This window comes from Sinocyclocheilus grahami, unplaced genomic scaffold, assembly GCF_001515645.1.
Source record: "Sinocyclocheilus grahami isolate Dianchi unplaced genomic scaffold, SAMN03320097.WGS_v1.1 scaffold121.1, whole genome shotgun sequence".
In the NCBI taxonomy this organism is placed as follows: domain Eukaryota; kingdom Metazoa; phylum Chordata; class Actinopteri; order Cypriniformes; family Cyprinidae; genus Sinocyclocheilus; species Sinocyclocheilus grahami.
Window position 1 is genome coordinate 1,059,874 of NW_015505300.1, and position 17,971 is coordinate 1,077,844.

Genomic DNA, 17,971 nt, shown 5'->3' on the forward strand with positions numbered 1-17,971 from the left:
AAGGCGATTCCTTACCCTACTCAACGCGGGTCAGTTTAGGGGTTTCACCAATTAACTTGTCTTCGTATATCCCGAAAATCCGTTCAAATAGGTGTATAACTGGCGAAATTCAGTCGGTAAAGTCAGCGTCCCGTGCCCGCCGACTCTGCTTCTCTCCTTTGTGTTAATTTCACTCAATTCGAGTTTAATCCGATCGATCCAGGCAGCCGCGTTCTCGTGTCCTCTCCTCTAGACACTCGCGCTCACCTTCCACAGGCAGGGGGCGCGTGCATGACTTGCGGGATAAACATGCGTGCGCGTGAGTGACCTCGCCGGGCTGTGACGCAACTGCTTTTAATAAATAAATAAATAAAATATATTTTTTTTCTTTTACTTTCCAGGTCTTTATCAAAAAACTGTGAACCGTATTGTTTCGATACTGCAGTTTTTCGTGGACAAATTCTTTAATATTTTCATACAATATTTCGACTTTTTGAAACTTTATAACGTTTGTCATGTTTTATCTAACAGTCCTTTTAGTAAAAGAACGTCATGCGTAATAATGAACCCTTGCTTGTGTTTTATCTTTAAGTTTTAAAGCGTGTTTGTGCGCTAGCTGAGAAACTCGTGTAGAGATCGCAATGTACAGCTGTTTTATATGTAAACAAATGAGTGCGCGAATCATATAATTTTTTTTGTCTTTAACAGTTAAAAGAAGAACCAAACAAGACAATTAAACATGCTGTGGTTGCTTTTCCATTCACTACTTTACAATTATTAGAACAATTATACGCAACCAAGCAACACATATACAAGCGGAATTTACCTGTATCGTTGACCAGCCAATCACTGTTGGCGGCGGTACCCCGGATGTTCAGGCCTGCCCGTGATCTTTGTCAGATCTATATGCACGTAAACACATTTGGGTTGTTGCATTCCTCTGGCGCCATCACACACAGTGTTTTGTTGTTATAAGTTGTATGATCAGATAATTTCACTTGAACTAATTTTCTATGCAAAAAATTAGACACGAATGGTACGAAACAGATTTTTTGTCATATGCAAACCACCACAAAGCTAGCCCCTGTCGCACAAAAAAAAAAAAAAACACACACATATGCAAACTCAGTTTAGAAGGTTTTATTATATTTTTTTTCGTGATAGCATTTAATTTGAGAACACAGCAAATAAAGTCGAGGGTCACAAAGTTACTCCAGGTTTGGCTTTATCACACCCCTTTCACAACAGACAAGATGTTCACCATAAATCTATTAACAACATAGTGCCAAGAGAAAGCAAGTCTTTACACAATCACTCAGACACCTAAATTAATGTGGATCTGCACTGACTTTACACAGCGGACTGCATTGGAGAAAATTAACTTTGAAGAGAGGGAAAAAAATAGATACATTTATATGCATACAAATGCATGCATATGTGATGACTTGTATGGATATATAGGTATAGGCATGTATGCGTGAATGTCTGTCTAATGGATAAGTGAGTCTAGCGTTATCATATGCAATATACAATTGCACGTAATTACTGAAATGATCCTGTGTAACATGAATATGTTATTTTTTTTCTGAAGTCCCTAAATCTTTTAAGGCAAACAGCAGATCTAGTTTTGGAGATGTGATCCATATCTGGAGCCATGATTTTAGAACACAGGTAAACACAAATTTGGCATTAAAATAGGAATATAGAGCCAGAGTTTCTATACACGGAGGAGGATTGAGGGCACGGATACGAGGAGTCAAGGCAGATGGCAGGACCAAACTAAAATAAATGAAGTAAAAGATTACCTTAAAATGGTGTCAAAGCGGTTTTGGAAATAATCGCAATACTGTTGCAGTTTCAAGCTCTATTCATACAGTATAGAATTTAAGCAAATTCAGTACAGAATTCTAGCTCGGTCAACATACACCAAAGCAAGAAATGATAACTATATATACAGAATGTGAATGATAAATACAGATTTAAAACAGTCCTGCTTTTTTCTTCTTCTTCAAACTTCTTCACTTTGATAACAGCCGTTCCTTTTTTTAGACCAGCTCTACGTTGCTTTTATTTTGATTTCAGGGTTCACCACAGTTTTCATTGAATTCAACCACATAAACTGATTAAAATACTATAGATTACTTTTGTAGTGTTTAATACAGTTCAGCTTGAAGTCAAATGGGCAAAACAAAAACAAACAAACAAAAAAACAACTTGCTGAGAAACAAACATGAATATATTTACCATAATAACTCCAAAGCTGCTGTCTTTTTCTTTACTACTAACCATATAATGTCTGCTGTAGCCCAAACAGGCTTCAGGAGTTTGTCAGGAGGTTTGAAGTGGACCTGGACTTTATAAATATTTTCTTTTTTGTATCGTTTTGGACAGCCATCTAACATATGATTTGAATCCGGGGCCTGGGCTGTGGGAGGTTAAGAAAATGTTAGTGAGCCCGACCAGTCCAGTAGAAACGTAAGGGGCGGAGAGAGACGTGGAGAAGACTGGAGGGTAAAGGGTAGTGCTCAGCAACAGCCCCCTCCGGCTTGCTGTCCTCCCTGACTGCCGCCCATCGTGGAGTTGGTGGCAGCATGCTGGGGTCCAATCTTAATGCCGTTAGCCTGCGCACACAAATCAAACACACGTAAGACACTTACCAACACTCATTTCCATTTCTGATGGCAAGACCTCACATAAGTTAAAAGAACTCATGTGAAATTATGGTTATTTTGTACTGTCAGATAACTCTGTATTAAGCATAAATACCAGCCCCTGTAGGCCTGAATTAGTGGGCCACTTTTGTCAGCACTGTGGCGGGAGTGTTATTCCAGCGGTAACACAGACACAGGGAAACCTGCCAAAGCTTTAAAAACACACACACACACACCCAAGCTGGTGGCACTTTCATTCATCACACAAAGGTGTCCTCCGTGCCAACTTTTCCCTTAACCGCTTAAGCCCGCTCACGTTCAAAAACGACACGCCGTAGCAAGGCTGCGCTTTTGTAACATTCTCAGGAAACTACATTGCGCCAAATCTGATTTATAGTGATCTGAGGTGAGCTCACATGTGAGCCTTAAGGGTTCCTGGCCAGGATCTCTATCAGCTGATGTGGTTTGGACTCTGTGCCCTAACCTAAAAAAAAAAAAAACCTTTTCCAACTACTCCAATAAAATAGCTGCAGTGGGCGTACCTCCATCAAATGGCTTTAACTTACAAGACGTGAGGAATTTATGTGTTGTCTACCAGCCAATAGAGAGAAACTGAAGGGCCGTAGGGCTTGTGTGGAGCTGTCCCTGGAGTACATCTGCTTTCCAGGAAAGTCATCATCCTGCCCCTTTATCTCACTTCAGTCATACATGCATTTATACCATTTTACAAGTATTCACTACCATTACATTCCAGAACATTTTATCGGCTGTTACAATGCCTGAAATCACATGCAAACAAGTATAATAATAACTGATATGCTCCACTGGCTATTACATCTGAATTTGCATAGATTTGAGGACAACAATGTGGCTACTGTGGGAAAACATCACCACAGTGCAAAAGGTATCAATCATTCAATGTGAGACTAAAATATGATTTTACTCTTTTATTAAACCTATTTTTTGATGAAAAACAATGACGTACAGAAAAATGTCTCACCTTGTGATATCATAAACTAGCAGAGCCCCAGCTGCACCTCTGTAGTAGGACCGGGTGATTGAGCGGAAGGACTCTTGTCCGGCCTGAAACACAGAGATCACACCACCAGTAATAGTCTGTTTTCGAGGAACAATCAGGTACCAACAATGTCCACTGGGTATGTTGCGTCTTCACCACAATCCCTCCAGGCTGGTGTTGCCCTAGGAACTCCAGCTCTAAAAGACCACAGTGTCTTCTCACCACCGACTCTCCATCCCACAATGCTTCTCTAGTCTAGAGCATGACGCCTGTCCAATCTGCCGGCCCCCAGTGCACAGACACCGTTCATCGGCGTGTCACAGTGTAAGATGGCCTCTGGTCAACCCAGCCCCTTTGACAGCAGGCAAATAAGCCAGGAGCACGTATTTGAATTCAATAACCCATTCCCCGGGGCAGCTGTTAACATTAGAGTTAATGGAGCCCATTGTGAATAAATGATGAATGACCCCGTTATGCCTGCCATCTGCTGGAGTGAAAGGTTACAGGAAGGCCAGACATGCAGATTTCTCCTGTTACTTCATCCAACACTCCCCCATCTTCTCTAGTTTTATCACACAGCTTGTTGAAATAACCTTGAAATAAATTATTTATTATGCATTTAAAGACACACTACAATCTAGTTGACATCATCGCAAACAAAACCACAGTGAACCACAACTGCATGATTACCCCTAATTATCCCAACATTTCATTTTTCATAAGACAGCCTCACCCATGCAAACCCCCTAGAAACAGGAAAACATCTTATTTAATGCTTTACATGACTTAATTTAACTTGCGCAAGGATCATTAAAAAGAAATAACTGGTGTGCATCTCTTAATTACTTTTTAATAGACTATATAACTGTACGAAAGGAAAAAAAACAAGACATTTTGATGTATAAAAAAACACTGATGCTATGACCACAATATCATGGACATTGATATGTTGTCTCCCTCTGCTGGCCAAAATGTTTGTGCAGCTGGGACATTTTCTTTTACCAACATTGTTCATGACTGCATTTGTTATACAAGGAAGATTGAACAAGTCTGCTCCTGAATATGTCAAAATATTGACTGCTATACTGTAAAAACATTTATACATGTTGGCAAAGCACTGATCCAAGTCAACTGAGAATGTTTTGAAAAGCTCTCATTTAAACAAACACTCAACTACATGGAATGCTTTTAAAAATGAAGTACTTCTCAAGGTGGCATAGTTTGAAAGACATAAAATGTCTACGTGATTCATTGAAATATTTTTATTTAGGTCTTTCCCTATGAAGAGATGCAGCTGTAATCACAGAAAAAAGAAAAACAAGGGAAAGAAAACATACACAACATTTCAAAGGTTTAAGAAATTATTAAATTGATCAAAAGTGACAAAAAAAGTATATGTTACAAAAGATTACTATTTTTAAAAAAAATGCTATTCTTTCGAACTTTCTATCCTGAACAAAATGTATTATGGTTTCTTCAGATATTAAGCAGCACAGCTGCTTGTTACAATGTTTCTTGTTTCTTGAGCAGCATACTAGAATGATTTCTGAAGATCATGTGACACTGAAGGACTGCTGAAAATTCAGTTTGGCCATCACAGGAATAAGACACATTTAAAAATATATTAAAATAGGAAACAGTTAATTTAAATTGCAACAATTTTACAATATTACCGTTTTACTTTGTTTTTGATCAAATAAATGCAGCCTTCGTGAACATAAAAGACTTCTTTCAAAAATATTAAAAATATTTTACAGACATTTTTTTGAATGTTACTGTATACAGTCATGATTAAATATTAAAGAGCACTTAAATACTTTAAAAGAGTGTAACTACTTTCCTGAAAAGGAGATTATTTCCTAGGTGTTTCATATTTCTATGTTTCTTGCTGTATTGGCTAAAGTTAAAGGTAGTGATTTTTTCCCCCCTTAGCAGTACTAGCATAAATTAGCATACTGCCAGACAGATGAGTGAAATAGGTGCCTTAAGAAATCAAATTGTCTCCCTGTCAATCACTTTGAACCTGGCATCAGGTTTGTTGACATGTCTTTGGAGGGCAGGGCTTTAGAAAGAGAGCACGTGGATGAAGCGAGGATGCAGTTAACCTGCCCGTTAAAGCTGTTACTACACCATTTGGCTGCAAAGAGCATCTTCCGCCACTGACAACCAACCATTACAAAAAAAAACAACAACAACAAAAAAGCCTGTGGATTCAGAAAAAGGAAAAAATAAATAAAAAAACTGCTTTTGAAAGTAACATTTACTTAGTAGATCATTTTGGGAGGGCTCTTAGAAAGGTGAAATTGCTTATTTTTCTCTCTTTCGGCAGTCTTTGACATCAGAGCACAGGATAGTCACTAGTAAACTGCAAGGGACATTATTATTGTGCCATTCAGCAATGCCATTGCATCATTTTCCTGTGTCTCTAGAGTCATTAGTCACATGACATTCAGGTTCAATGCCATGTGACAGCTCAAAGCAACCTGGCACAGAACTGGACCCCCCATGAGCAGCCTTAGGCATATTGCTGCATTAGCATTTCTGTATGGCCAAATCTGTCTAATCAGGAAATGCACGTTCCCACAACACTGCCCCTTTCATATATCAGCCATAGTAACACTCATATCATTTACTAAGGGCTAACCAACCTGAATAACCAGATGAGATCAAAACAAACTTAAACAGCAGAGCAAAACAAGCAAAATCATTTTCTTCACAGATAAGGTACATGAAAAATCCGATGATTTTAATCTTACCGTATCCCAGATCTGAAGTTTTATCTGTTTGCCATCTATAGTGATCATTCGCGCACCAAATTCAACACCTGTCAAGACAAATGAAGGCAGAGCTTGATACATGACTCATGTGAAAGCACAGGGCACTGAACATATCACCTCAGATTTGCATCAACAATACTGATCAGATCTTTCATTTTAAAGCATTGATGATATAAAACTTGACAATAGTTATCAAATGCCAACTTTAAATAAATTTGAATAAATTTATTTACCCATGGAGTAGATAGAGCCTGTTCAACCACACCACAAACTTCACTTTTATGTGCTTTCAAAAGGTTCCTTACAAAAACACTTCAAGGAGACTGGCACCAGTCTGCTTCCTGTGCTAATGAGTAGGGTTGGGTATTGTTTGAATTTTATCGATTCCGATTCTTTTCGATTCCCAGTTTCGATTCCAATATGATTAAATAATGATATCAAATATATTTATATTATATATTTAAATATATATTTATCTTGTGACTCTTTTTTAAAAACCATTTATTGGAGCTGAATACCATGAACAAAAATCAACAGGCTACATAAAAACTGGACTCTTTAAGAGCTGTTTGTGTGCAAAACAGAACTGCATGATTCTGGATAAATTGAGTTTTTTTCCCCCAATGGAAGTTGTGGTTCGCTCATGGTTCTGAAGAAAAAAAAACATTAGACGGCAAAACAAAATCACATGTAATTTATGAATGAATGATTCAATGACTCACTCAAGATGTAGCCTACTTGTTTCATTACTGGATGAATCAGCATTATTGAAGAATCTCTTGTATGATTCAAAGACACATACATTTTAACAGCCCCTTTTCGCCACCTATTGGCGTAACAATGTAATCGATAAATCTTCATTTGAAGTGTCAAACTACTTTCAAAAGGTGATTTACTCTATTTTAATCGCTACCATACACACCGTTTATATCTGAACTATAAACTTTTATCCCAGTACTTCTGTGATTTGAATGTTTGTAACAGAAATAATGATACTGTGTGGCTGAAAAGACTGTGAAGCTGTTTCATTCATGACAGATGACCGCTGCTCTCTTTAGGTCAATGGCAGCGCGAACGCAGATTTAAATGTTCAAATCACACTGGTGTGATCGTACGCTGCACTGACGAACCAACAAGTGATCACAACATTGATCGAACACGTCAAAGGTTGAGGAATGAAACAGACGAATCATTGTAATTTAGGAATAGAATCACGTTGTCGTTTGAATCATGTTCGCGATCTTTAACAATCTATTAAATTAAAGTGCTTTGTCATGCTGGTGGTGACACCTCTCTTGCAACATGTTTATCACAGATATTATACTTAGTTTTTTTGGCTTCTGATCGCAAATGTAACCAAACTTTGAAGCGCTTAGATTAGCGAGCAAGGTCCTAGCAGATCGCTAGGTCCGGTCCTCACAGACGTAGAAAACAAAAAGCGCATAGGAATCGATAGGCGGAATCGAAATTTTAATTTGACAACAAGTATCTGATTCCTGACCTTAAGTATCCGATTCTGGAATCTGAATCGATTTTCGATTCCCAACCCTACTCATGAGACCCATTCCTGCTGTTTTAATTAATAAGAGAAAATGTGGTTGGGTTAAAAGAGTCTTACCGATCGTGAGATCATGCACTGGCTGAAAGCGCTTATCTGTAAACTGTAATAATAGGCACGACTTCCCCACACCTGCAAAGCAAACACAGAAGGTCACACGTGAATGGCCACAATTTGCCTCAGGCCTATACATCTGCTGTATCCCATTACATCAAAATCATTTGTTCAGGCTATAAGTGAAAAACTGTAAAAAGTGACGGTTATTTCTGTTTTGAGTCTAAAATAGGCCTTACTTCCCAAGAATGTGCATGAACATACATGGCTTAAGGCCACTGTAATACAATCTCATTATTACTAGAGCCCGACCGATATGGGGCCGATACCGATACTTAGGGACTAAAAAAGGCATCGAAAGGCAAGATATCGATGTATCGGCCGATATTCTTTGTGTATATTATAGTACAGTACCAGTCACAAGTTTGGACACTTTCCCATTCATGTGTCCACACATTTGACTGGTACTATATATAGAATACAGTATATACATAAACAGAATATATATATATACATAAACACATTTTTTGCAATGATCACTCAAATGATCACTTATAATGATGTGACAGAGATACGTAATGGAGGCAGGGCATTTAACAATAAACTTTATTATCCAAAATGAGTCTGACCAGTGCACTGAACAGTAAAGTTGAAGTTTATTCAACTTTAATTAAATTAAATTCCATTCAACTTTATTCCGTTAAAGTTTATTTCACTTCGGAACATTCATTCACGGATTTGCGCTACTGTCTTCACACACAGACGAAACTTACTAAAGAAGTGTGAAATAATATACCTCTGTAAATAAATACAACATAAATTCACGTCTCGCGCACTTTAATGCCCTTTGAATGTAACGTGTATGTTCCCTTGGAACTGGAATCATGGCGGAATTTCATGTGAAGTCCACTTCGCAGGGCACTTACGGTCGAATAAGACAACTCTTGAATGCTGCTGCTTGAACAAGTCCTTACTGAAGTGAAAGTGTTGACTGGTGTCACTATCTCGCGAACGTGCCTGCCGATATCCACCAAATTCGGGGGATCACTTCAGCTTGAGGAGCCCTCTCGAACGCCACCCTCCGCGTGTCGGTAGCCTCCGGGATCACTTGATCGGTTGGCACCGGTCCGCGAATTTAACCACCCGTAACTCCCGAACCCCAGAGGCTATCGACGTGGGGGTGGTCTCATTCGAAAGCGGGCCTCAAGACATACACTCGATCCGCATTTGAGAGGGTTCCTCGAGCTGAAGGGATCCCCCGAATTTGGTGTGGATTCACCGCGCTGTTACGGAGATATGGTCGTTCAAAGTTTCAATGGTTTTCCATAGACTTAAGCTTCAAAAGCATTTCATCCAGGTCGCCAGTAGCAAACAATGGATATCGGCGGCATATTCGTCAATACCGATGTATCGGTAACAGGCTCATATCGGCAAAACGATATATCGGTCGGCCTCTAATTATTACTGCTAAAATGAAATAGAATAAAATAAATAACTCATGCACAGAGATCAATATCAGACAAATAGAAAAGACAAATAATTAAAGTGAGACACATTAGGGCATATACAGCATCTAATACCAATTACCTGATGGACTAATAGCAAAAACAAAGACGTCTCTCATATTCAATGTTCAGTGTGTAATGTTATTCGAAAACAAAGCAAACAAGCAAATAAATAAATAAACAATCTCACATTTATTTTGTTTTTCTGTGTACTTTAAATTACATACTTGTTTCTTATTAACAAAATGTCACCTGCTCCTTGGATTTGATTCCATATTAAATTAACTACATTAACTGAATTAAGTAAAATCATCAGTTCAAGACATTTTATATTACCAGCATAACTAAATAAACCCATCCCACAAAATGAGATTAGAGGATCTGCCATGATACGCAAACAGGTTAAATGCTTATGACATTAGGAGGAGGCGTTACCATGAGCAACAGCCGTTGCTAAGCAAACAAGCAGATTTCAAAGAGCGCTCACAAGAGAGATGTATGGAGACAACCTAACAATGATGAAATTACAATGTGTAATGTGCAGACTCACCTACAACAAACACTACACTCGACCTACAGAACAACATAGCAACTATCTTGGAGAAAAAAAACAGGCTTATTAAAATGCTTTCACGACCTGTTGTTTTGTCTTTTGTGAATAATGGTGACAACAAATAATTTGTCAACAGCTGGATGTTATCGCTTCAGTGTATAATACCCTGTAGTACAATACCTATGCCAATATGGTCACGGCAAGCAGCTGAAATCAAACTAATAGGGATGAGATGCTTTCAAACACTTAATTGTATTTGGTTTAATTGGTTTGCCTATATGAATGTACCACTTTATTAAGAAAAAAAACCTCTCTCCTGTCTCAAGTGAAATGTAAAGTAGCACTTCTTGTATGATTGCATATTGTGAAACCAATCACATGCTTATTTTATTCTCATTTGTGGGTAACTTTGAATAAAAGCTGAACAAATAAATACAAATGTAGTTTGTCCTAGAACTCAAGCAAAACATCACCTTGTGTCAGTTTTAACACAGCAAACTTACACCTCAAGCATGAACACAGACTATACTAGATGCAATCTCATGATGCCTAGTAGACTAGCTAGATCAAGTTTCAGATGAGCATCATCTGACCTGGGTTGAGCAACATGCAAAGGCATAAGCCTGTTTACACATCACTTTACAACCACAACTGCCTAAAATGTGACTGACAAACCCAATTTCTCTGTTGTTCAGCATTTTGTGAAATGCATTTGGGATTGAAGAGTTTATGATGGTTGCTTTTGACTGAAGCACAGTCCAAGGCCTGATACAAAAGGAATAATCTCAGTCACTCTAAACAACTGCAGGTGGAAGAGTCAAGTTAGGTAACCTGTTGAAATGTAGTGGCTTCAGAACATACTGATCATCGGATGTTATGGCACAACCTGTACTAAGTGAAGATTAAATGGATACTCCACCCAAAAACTAACATTTTGCCATAATTTATTCACCATCATGTCGTTCCAAATCTGTATGGCTGACATTCTTCTGTGGAACCTAAAATATGTTATTTTGAGAATACGTTTTTTTTTTTGTCCATATGATAGAAGTCAATGATCACCAAAATTGTTTGGTTATCAACATTTTTCTAAATATCTTCTTTTATGTTCCACAGAAGAAAGTCATACAGGTTTGAAATTACATGAGGGAGAGTAAATAACAGAATTTTTGGGTGTACCATTCCTTGACTAATTTATGTTAGCTGTCATGTTTTGAGCATACTCACATTGACAGACACTGTTTAGATGTAAAGAAAAAGTAAATATATAAATAATCTATGCGGTTCAGTTTTCGAAAAATGTTGAGCACCACTGCTATGTCTCCACATGAGGCTGGAAAGACGCTTCTCAGTAAATGAAACAAACTTACCTATTATTCTGTTGATGAAAAGCTTGTTAAAGGTTATGTTTGCAACCCAAAAGACCCCAGTTTCAAGTACACCAAAATAAAGGGAGTCTTCCTTATGAAGGTTTGAGTGCAACAAAATCCTCAATACGACATTGGTCCTACAGTTGAATCTAGACCTTACTAATGTAGAAAAACACTGAGCATAAGATTATTATAGGCTAATTTATGCAGGGAAGAAAATTGTGGCATTATTTGGGGGGGAAATGTCTCAGTCCGACTTTATATTAAGTGTCTTTAACTACTACGCACTTACATTTTTAAAAATGCATTGCAAAACACTTGCTGCTATTGAGGTGGGATATGGGTAAGGTTAGAGTGGGGCTTTATGGTATGGATAGGTTAATGGGTACTTTTAGTGTAATTATAGATTTAACTACAAAAATTACTTACAGATGTAATCAAACGGGAGTATTTTTTTTAATACAAATGCAACAAAAACATGTCTGTGCACAACACTTAAATTTTTTTTTTTAACACTTCATATAAAGTGGGTCTGAAACAAATAAACAAACAAAAGCAAAACCAACAGGTAAGCTGGAATGAAGTGGATGCAAAATCATATGGACAGTGTTGGATGGCATTAAACATCTTTAGCATTTTATGAATGTGTTTCTAATCTAGCAAAACAATAACTCCGTAAAAAAAAAGAAAAGAAAACTGTGTGTGTAATTAAATGACGGATTAACACTTCTGAAGGGAGTAATACATCTTCTACTGTTGCCGTATCTAACGTTATTGGGAAAAGGCCTACAATGTGAGAAATCTGGTGAGAACACTAGCAGGCCACAATTACACGGGGTTACCAACATCGAAACAAACTGTAGGATCCTGACTTATCAATGTGAGGCTTGAGTAATAAAACAAAGGAAGGTCTTTTAGAGTCATTGCTTATTAAACGTGTTTATCCTCTGAAAACGCAAATAAGCCAACGCCATTTTCACAAAGAGTAAATAGCTGCTAGCGATGTTGGCTAACTAGCCAGGCTGTTGTGGCCTTCGGTTGGGCTAGAATAAGTTGCAAGCAAAGCAAGGGAACACTGAGCTAGACGCACTGACACGTACACAGCATGTTGGTTTTTCGCTCTACGTGTCATGCTAATAGAAAACAGAGATGCTGCTGTTGTTTTGAGGCAAACAGCTGATGTGAAGCAGCGGTTAGCTTGCCTGCTAGCTCCCCCCACCCAGCAGAAAACAAAAGACCGTGACAGCCTCACATCCACACACCGCTACCGTGACATGATGCACATGCTTAGGAATTGACTTTATGTATGCGATAATAGTAAGGCTAAGAGCTAATGAGGCAGATGGAGAGAAAGGCAGAGAAAAAGCAGGCTGTCAGTCCTCCCACCCCTCGCGCCTCTGCTTGAACCACGTCACTGACTCCAGCACTGCGGAAATAAGAGACTCACGGCCGCTGCTTACCCGTGTCTCCGATTATGATGTATTTGAAGAGATACGCGTACGCCATGGCCAGCCGGTCCTGTATTAACCTGTTTTGGCCTTACTAAATGGGCTCCTTGAAGCTAAAACCGCAGGGAAAGTGTTTGTGATATATGCCTCCGCTAAGCCAGCGCTTTTCTCTCCTCGACGGGAAGGAACAATAAACACCTCGAGCTCCAGCCGGCCTACGTCACACGTCCCGCCTTCGCCACGCACGCAGAGCAGAACAGAAGAGAAGAGGCTGTGGACTTCACCGGAAGTTCACTCACTGAACCGCTATGTGTCAGGTCAGTGACAGTGTTCGTCGAGAGGGCTGAGGGACAGTATGTCCTTAGACGTCGTGTTCGTGTGTTTTGATCTCTAGACACTTTACAAGAGAATACTTATCCTTCCAAAGCTTCAGACTTTAGAGATGTGATAACTTAAAAGTGAAAGTGGCAGTGAGTGGAGTTCAGAATGAGCATCTCCCAACAATTTTGAAACAGCAAAGCTAACGATTCTCCCTTTTAAAACCCAAAATTAATCAACCACATTTATCTCTCTGGGAAAAAATGCATTTAAATTAGGGCAATACCTTTAAAAGGACATTTTTGTCCCCAAAAGGTTTATAGTAGTACCTTAAAGTCGGCATTAAATGAAAAATGCATTTATTTTCTAATTGCATGTTTTAGATCTTTGCATATGATGCATGTCTTTGGATTGTGAAGGAGACCCACACAGACAGAACATGCAAGCTCAACACAGAAAGGCCTCTGGCTCGATATTGAGAGCTTCTGCTGTGAGGCAACAATACTTCCAGTGAAAATGACAGACTTCTCTCAGGTGACATATGCAGGAATTTATTTATTTAGTCCATTTAAACCCACCCCTGTACGATCGCATTCATCTGCCTCTACTTTTGCAACACCCACATCTCAAAATTCAATCAACAACCAATGCATAGAACAGCGCTTCCCAGACCTGTCCTGGAGGCCCTCCTGCCCTGCACCTTTTGTATGTCTCCCTTATCTAACACACCTGATTCCACTCATCAGCTCGTTAGTAGAGACTGCAAGAACTAAATTGGGTGTGTCTGATTAGGGAGACATACAAAATGTGCAGGGCAGGGTGTCCTCCAGGACAGGTTTGGGAAGCACTGGCATAGAAGTTTTCCTACATTTTTTTCAATAATCTGTTACTCTCAGAGGAAAATATCGTTTTCTGTTTGTTTTATCATGACTTTAAATGGATAGTTCACCAAAAAAATGAAAATTCTGTCATAATTTACTCACCCTGAAGTTGTTCCAAACCTGTATGAAATTCTTTCTTCTGCTGTACAAAAAAAAAAAAGAAGATATTTTGAAGAATGTGGGTAACCAGACAGTTAACGGTAACATTGACTGACATAGCATGAAAAAAAAATACTATGGAAGTCAATGGCTACCCTTAACTGTTTCAGGGTGAGTAAATGATGACAGAATTTTCATTTTTGGGTGAACTATTCCTTTAAGGTTACATATCACTATTCTAAGGTACTAATATGCATCTTTTAGGGGTAGATTAGGTACTGCCACCGTAACAAGCTGTTGTATCCCTAAAGGAAGAATGTTATGATAATTTTTTTTCCTATGACAGATTATTCTGGGGAGATGTCCCCAGCCTTTTTTTCTGGTTCTTTTTGTCATTAGGAATTTACTTTTTATGCTATGTATTATTAATTATATTTAGGCACATTTTTTGTCCTCATGTAGAGACCTGTCCTGGTGTACAACTGGGAATGTTGTCCCAGGCACTGTGATGAAGAGGGCCCACTAATGTCCTTTATAGTATAGCCTACTCTTTGAGCCTGGTGGAGAAGGATAAATGTATTCTAATATTGTAGAATACATTTAAAATATAAATAGGTATATGATGCCTGAAAAATAAACAGATAATGAGAAGATGCTACTATTTTGACTATTTGAATTTGTGGTGAAGTACATTTCATGAATTGAATAATATACAGTATATAAAGAGAAAGTGTAAAATCTGATACGCTAGATAGAATGTGTATCATCCAATGACAGTTTAATGAACCAATGAACACCAGCATGATTATTGTATAATATTGTCATGTTGTAGCTTACTACAAATCATTTGCATTTTTTCTTAGAATTAATCTTTTTTTTTTTGGTTTTCAGACACAAGCAAAGAATATTCTTCTTCAAAAAAGTACAAACACAATATGTGACCCTGGACCACAAAACCAGTCATAAGGGAAACTGAGATTTATACATCACTGAATAAATAAGCTTTCCATTGATGTATGGTTTGTTAGGATAGGACAATATTTGGCCGAGATGAAAATCTGGAATCTGAGGGTGCAAAATAATCAAAATATTGAGAAAATTGCCTTTAAAGTTGTCCAAATTAAGTGCTTAGCAATGCATATTACTAATCAAAAATTAAGTTTTAATATATTTACAGTAGGAAATTTACAAAATATCTTCATGGAACATGATCTTTATCCTAATGATTTTTGGCATAAAAGAAAAATCAATAATTTTGACCCATACAATGTATTTTTGGCTATTGCTACAAATATACCCCAGCGACTTAAGACTGGTTTTGTGCTCCAGGGTCGCATATATATTGTGAAAGTTTGATCTCTAGAATCGTTAAACCACTAACACAATATTTCTTAATATTTCACATTCACCATAATTCTGAATTTCATTATTGTCATATTTGTATCCATATTTCAATTTAAATGCTTTTAGTTTACAGATGCAAATAATTAAACTGTAATTTTTGTTCTAAAAAAGTCTCAAATCCAAAGAGATATTCTTTATGAAAGTTAAGAGTCAACCACACCTACCTAAAACAGCTCGTTCTAACACATCCCCACGTCTACGTCACAATGTGGGAAGATTTGCATAACACCACCCAAATGTTCACACAAAGAAAGAAGGTGTAACTTTTATTCTCGCTGTAGTATTGTTGTTGCCGCCGCCATGTTGTGAAGGCGCTGTGTGTTTCGTTGTGAAAGCGAAACTACTTTGTTTGGCCTTCCAAAAGAGGACGATATCTGCTTCGTCATGCCTGGAGCTGATACGTGCTGGTCGCTGAGGAAATACATCAACTTCGCGCTGTGGATCGCCGGATCGGCTTTCACCATGGACTAAGCGGAGTCCAGCCCGGGGTCGTCACATGTGGTTGCCACAAGCCCGCCGGCCACCGCTCACTCAAGCTGGCCTCCGCATACTCTAGCCCGCCGTGTGTTTCATTGTGAAAGAGAAACTACTTTGTTTGGCCTTCCTGTAGAGTAGCGTTTGTAGTTTGTCATTTCTCCGATAAAATTTTGTAAAAATCGACGCGTTTCAGAAAGGCGGGGCATAGAGGAGAAACAATAATCAGAATCAGAATCAGAATGAGTTTTTATTGCCAGGTATGTTTACACATACGAGGAATTTGTTTTCATGACAGAAGCTCCACAGTGTAACAGAATGACAGTGACAGAACAAAAACACAGATAATAAAAAATTGAAAAATAGAACAAGTAACTAAGGAATAAAAATATACAAATCGACAATTGTATGTACAGGTATATAACAATAGACAGTTAATGTGAATCATTTTTTATGGCTGTGTAGCGATCCTCATATTCCAGCAATTAAGTAATAATGTTTTCTTTTCTTTATTGTGCACACAGTTGCAATAATCATTTTTTTATGTCAGCAAACTGTCCATCAAACTGGAAAGACATGATTGTTCTTGTTCAGACAGACACAGGAGTCAAAGTGCATTAACCATACTCCAATGTCAATGATGCTATTTGGGGTTAAGTGCTTTGCTCTGGGCCACAGTGATGGTGTAGAGCTGGATGGTTCTAGACTTAAATCCATTGCACGCGTGAAGGGGCAGGCAATGTCTACAAACCTCCCCTTACCAATCTCCATTTAAATGAATATATTAAGATATTGCAAGATTTGTAATGCACTGTATATGTAATAAGCTAATGAGAGGAATAGACCATGTGAGCTTTACCCTAAAGACAGTTGGTTAAGGTATCAGAGATGAGAGAAAGACCTTGATGAACTATTAAGGTAAATTACCTTTAATGGACTTCCCCTGCAAATTTCTGTATTTACTTACGTACCATGTCTTTGATTTACTTCACATTTAGTCTTAAAGGAATAGTTTACCCAACAATTTGTTTAAATTTTAATCAAGCTCAGGCCATCGTAGATGTAGATGAGTTTTCTTCATCAGAAAAGATTTGGAGAAACTGAATTACATCACTTGTTCCCCAATGGATACTTTGCAGTGAATGGGTGCCATCAGAATTAGAGTTCAAACAGCTGATAAAAAGATCACAGTAATTCACAAGTAATCCACACGACTACAGTCCATCAATTAATGTCTTGAGAAGTGAAAAGCATTGTGTTTATAAGTAACAAATCCAGCATTAAGAAGGTTTAACTTTAAACCATTGCTTCTGGTCAAAATTTAAACCAAAACCATGTTGTAATCTCACATCAAAATCCACTGACATATTTGTCTAGAACAGTTTTATACAGTTTTTGCTTGTAAATGGTGCATGCTCTGTGCATATTTCTTTCCTGAGTCAGACAAAATAACTTTTTGGAGTTAAAATCCAATGCTTTTCAATGGACCTGTTCATTTATGAATTCAGCTGGATTGGTTGCAGCAGTTAACGATTCACGGATTCAATATTTCTAGCAAGTCAGGCCTGATGGTCATCCTGCATAGATATCTTAGACATTATTTATTTATTTTTTATTTTTATTTTTTATTAGATTTGTTTGCCCCCACTCACTTCATAAGCAAGGTCAAAGGTGAGTCAGAAATGAAAATTGTTCTATTAATCATAGCTTTCTGTATCAAACCACTTGCATTCTTAGTCTATGAGGATATTGTCATGTCTTGTAATGTCCACTAGAGGACAGTGCTGTAATCTTGTGAAACTGCCCTCAAACAGTGAAATAATTATTCAAAGTATTCAAATGAATTCAAATTCCTCAAACACTATACCAGAAACACCTTCCT

General features: G+C 38.0%; 2 protein-coding genes across 2 annotated transcripts in view; both read right to left on the bottom strand.

Annotated features, from left to right (window-relative positions):
- The window catches only part of LOC107589837 (chromodomain-helicase-DNA-binding protein 7-like), a 91,954-nt gene extending 91,677 nt beyond the window's left edge, over nucleotides 1-277 (bottom strand). Inside the window, exon 1 of the mRNA XM_016278388.1 lies at nucleotides 16-277. The gene's annotated coding sequence lies outside the window, so the exon portion shown is untranslated. The remainder of the gene's footprint in view (nucleotides 1-15) is intronic.
- Nucleotides 278-3,623: 3,346 nt separating this feature from the next.
- Nucleotides 3,624-13,200, bottom strand: LOC107589839 (ras-related protein Rab-2A-like). The gene is made up of 4 exons (XM_016278389.1): nucleotides 12,926-13,200; nucleotides 8,044-8,115; nucleotides 6,405-6,472; nucleotides 3,624-3,713 (listed from the first exon to the last, which is right to left on the bottom strand). The coding sequence occupies exons 1-4, from the start codon at nucleotides 12,969-12,971 to the stop codon at nucleotides 3,627-3,629; spliced, it is 273 nt and encodes a 90-aa protein (XP_016133875.1). The 5' UTR covers nucleotides 12,972-13,200; the 3' UTR covers nucleotides 3,624-3,626.
- Nucleotides 13,201-17,971: the final 4,771 nt, after the last annotated feature.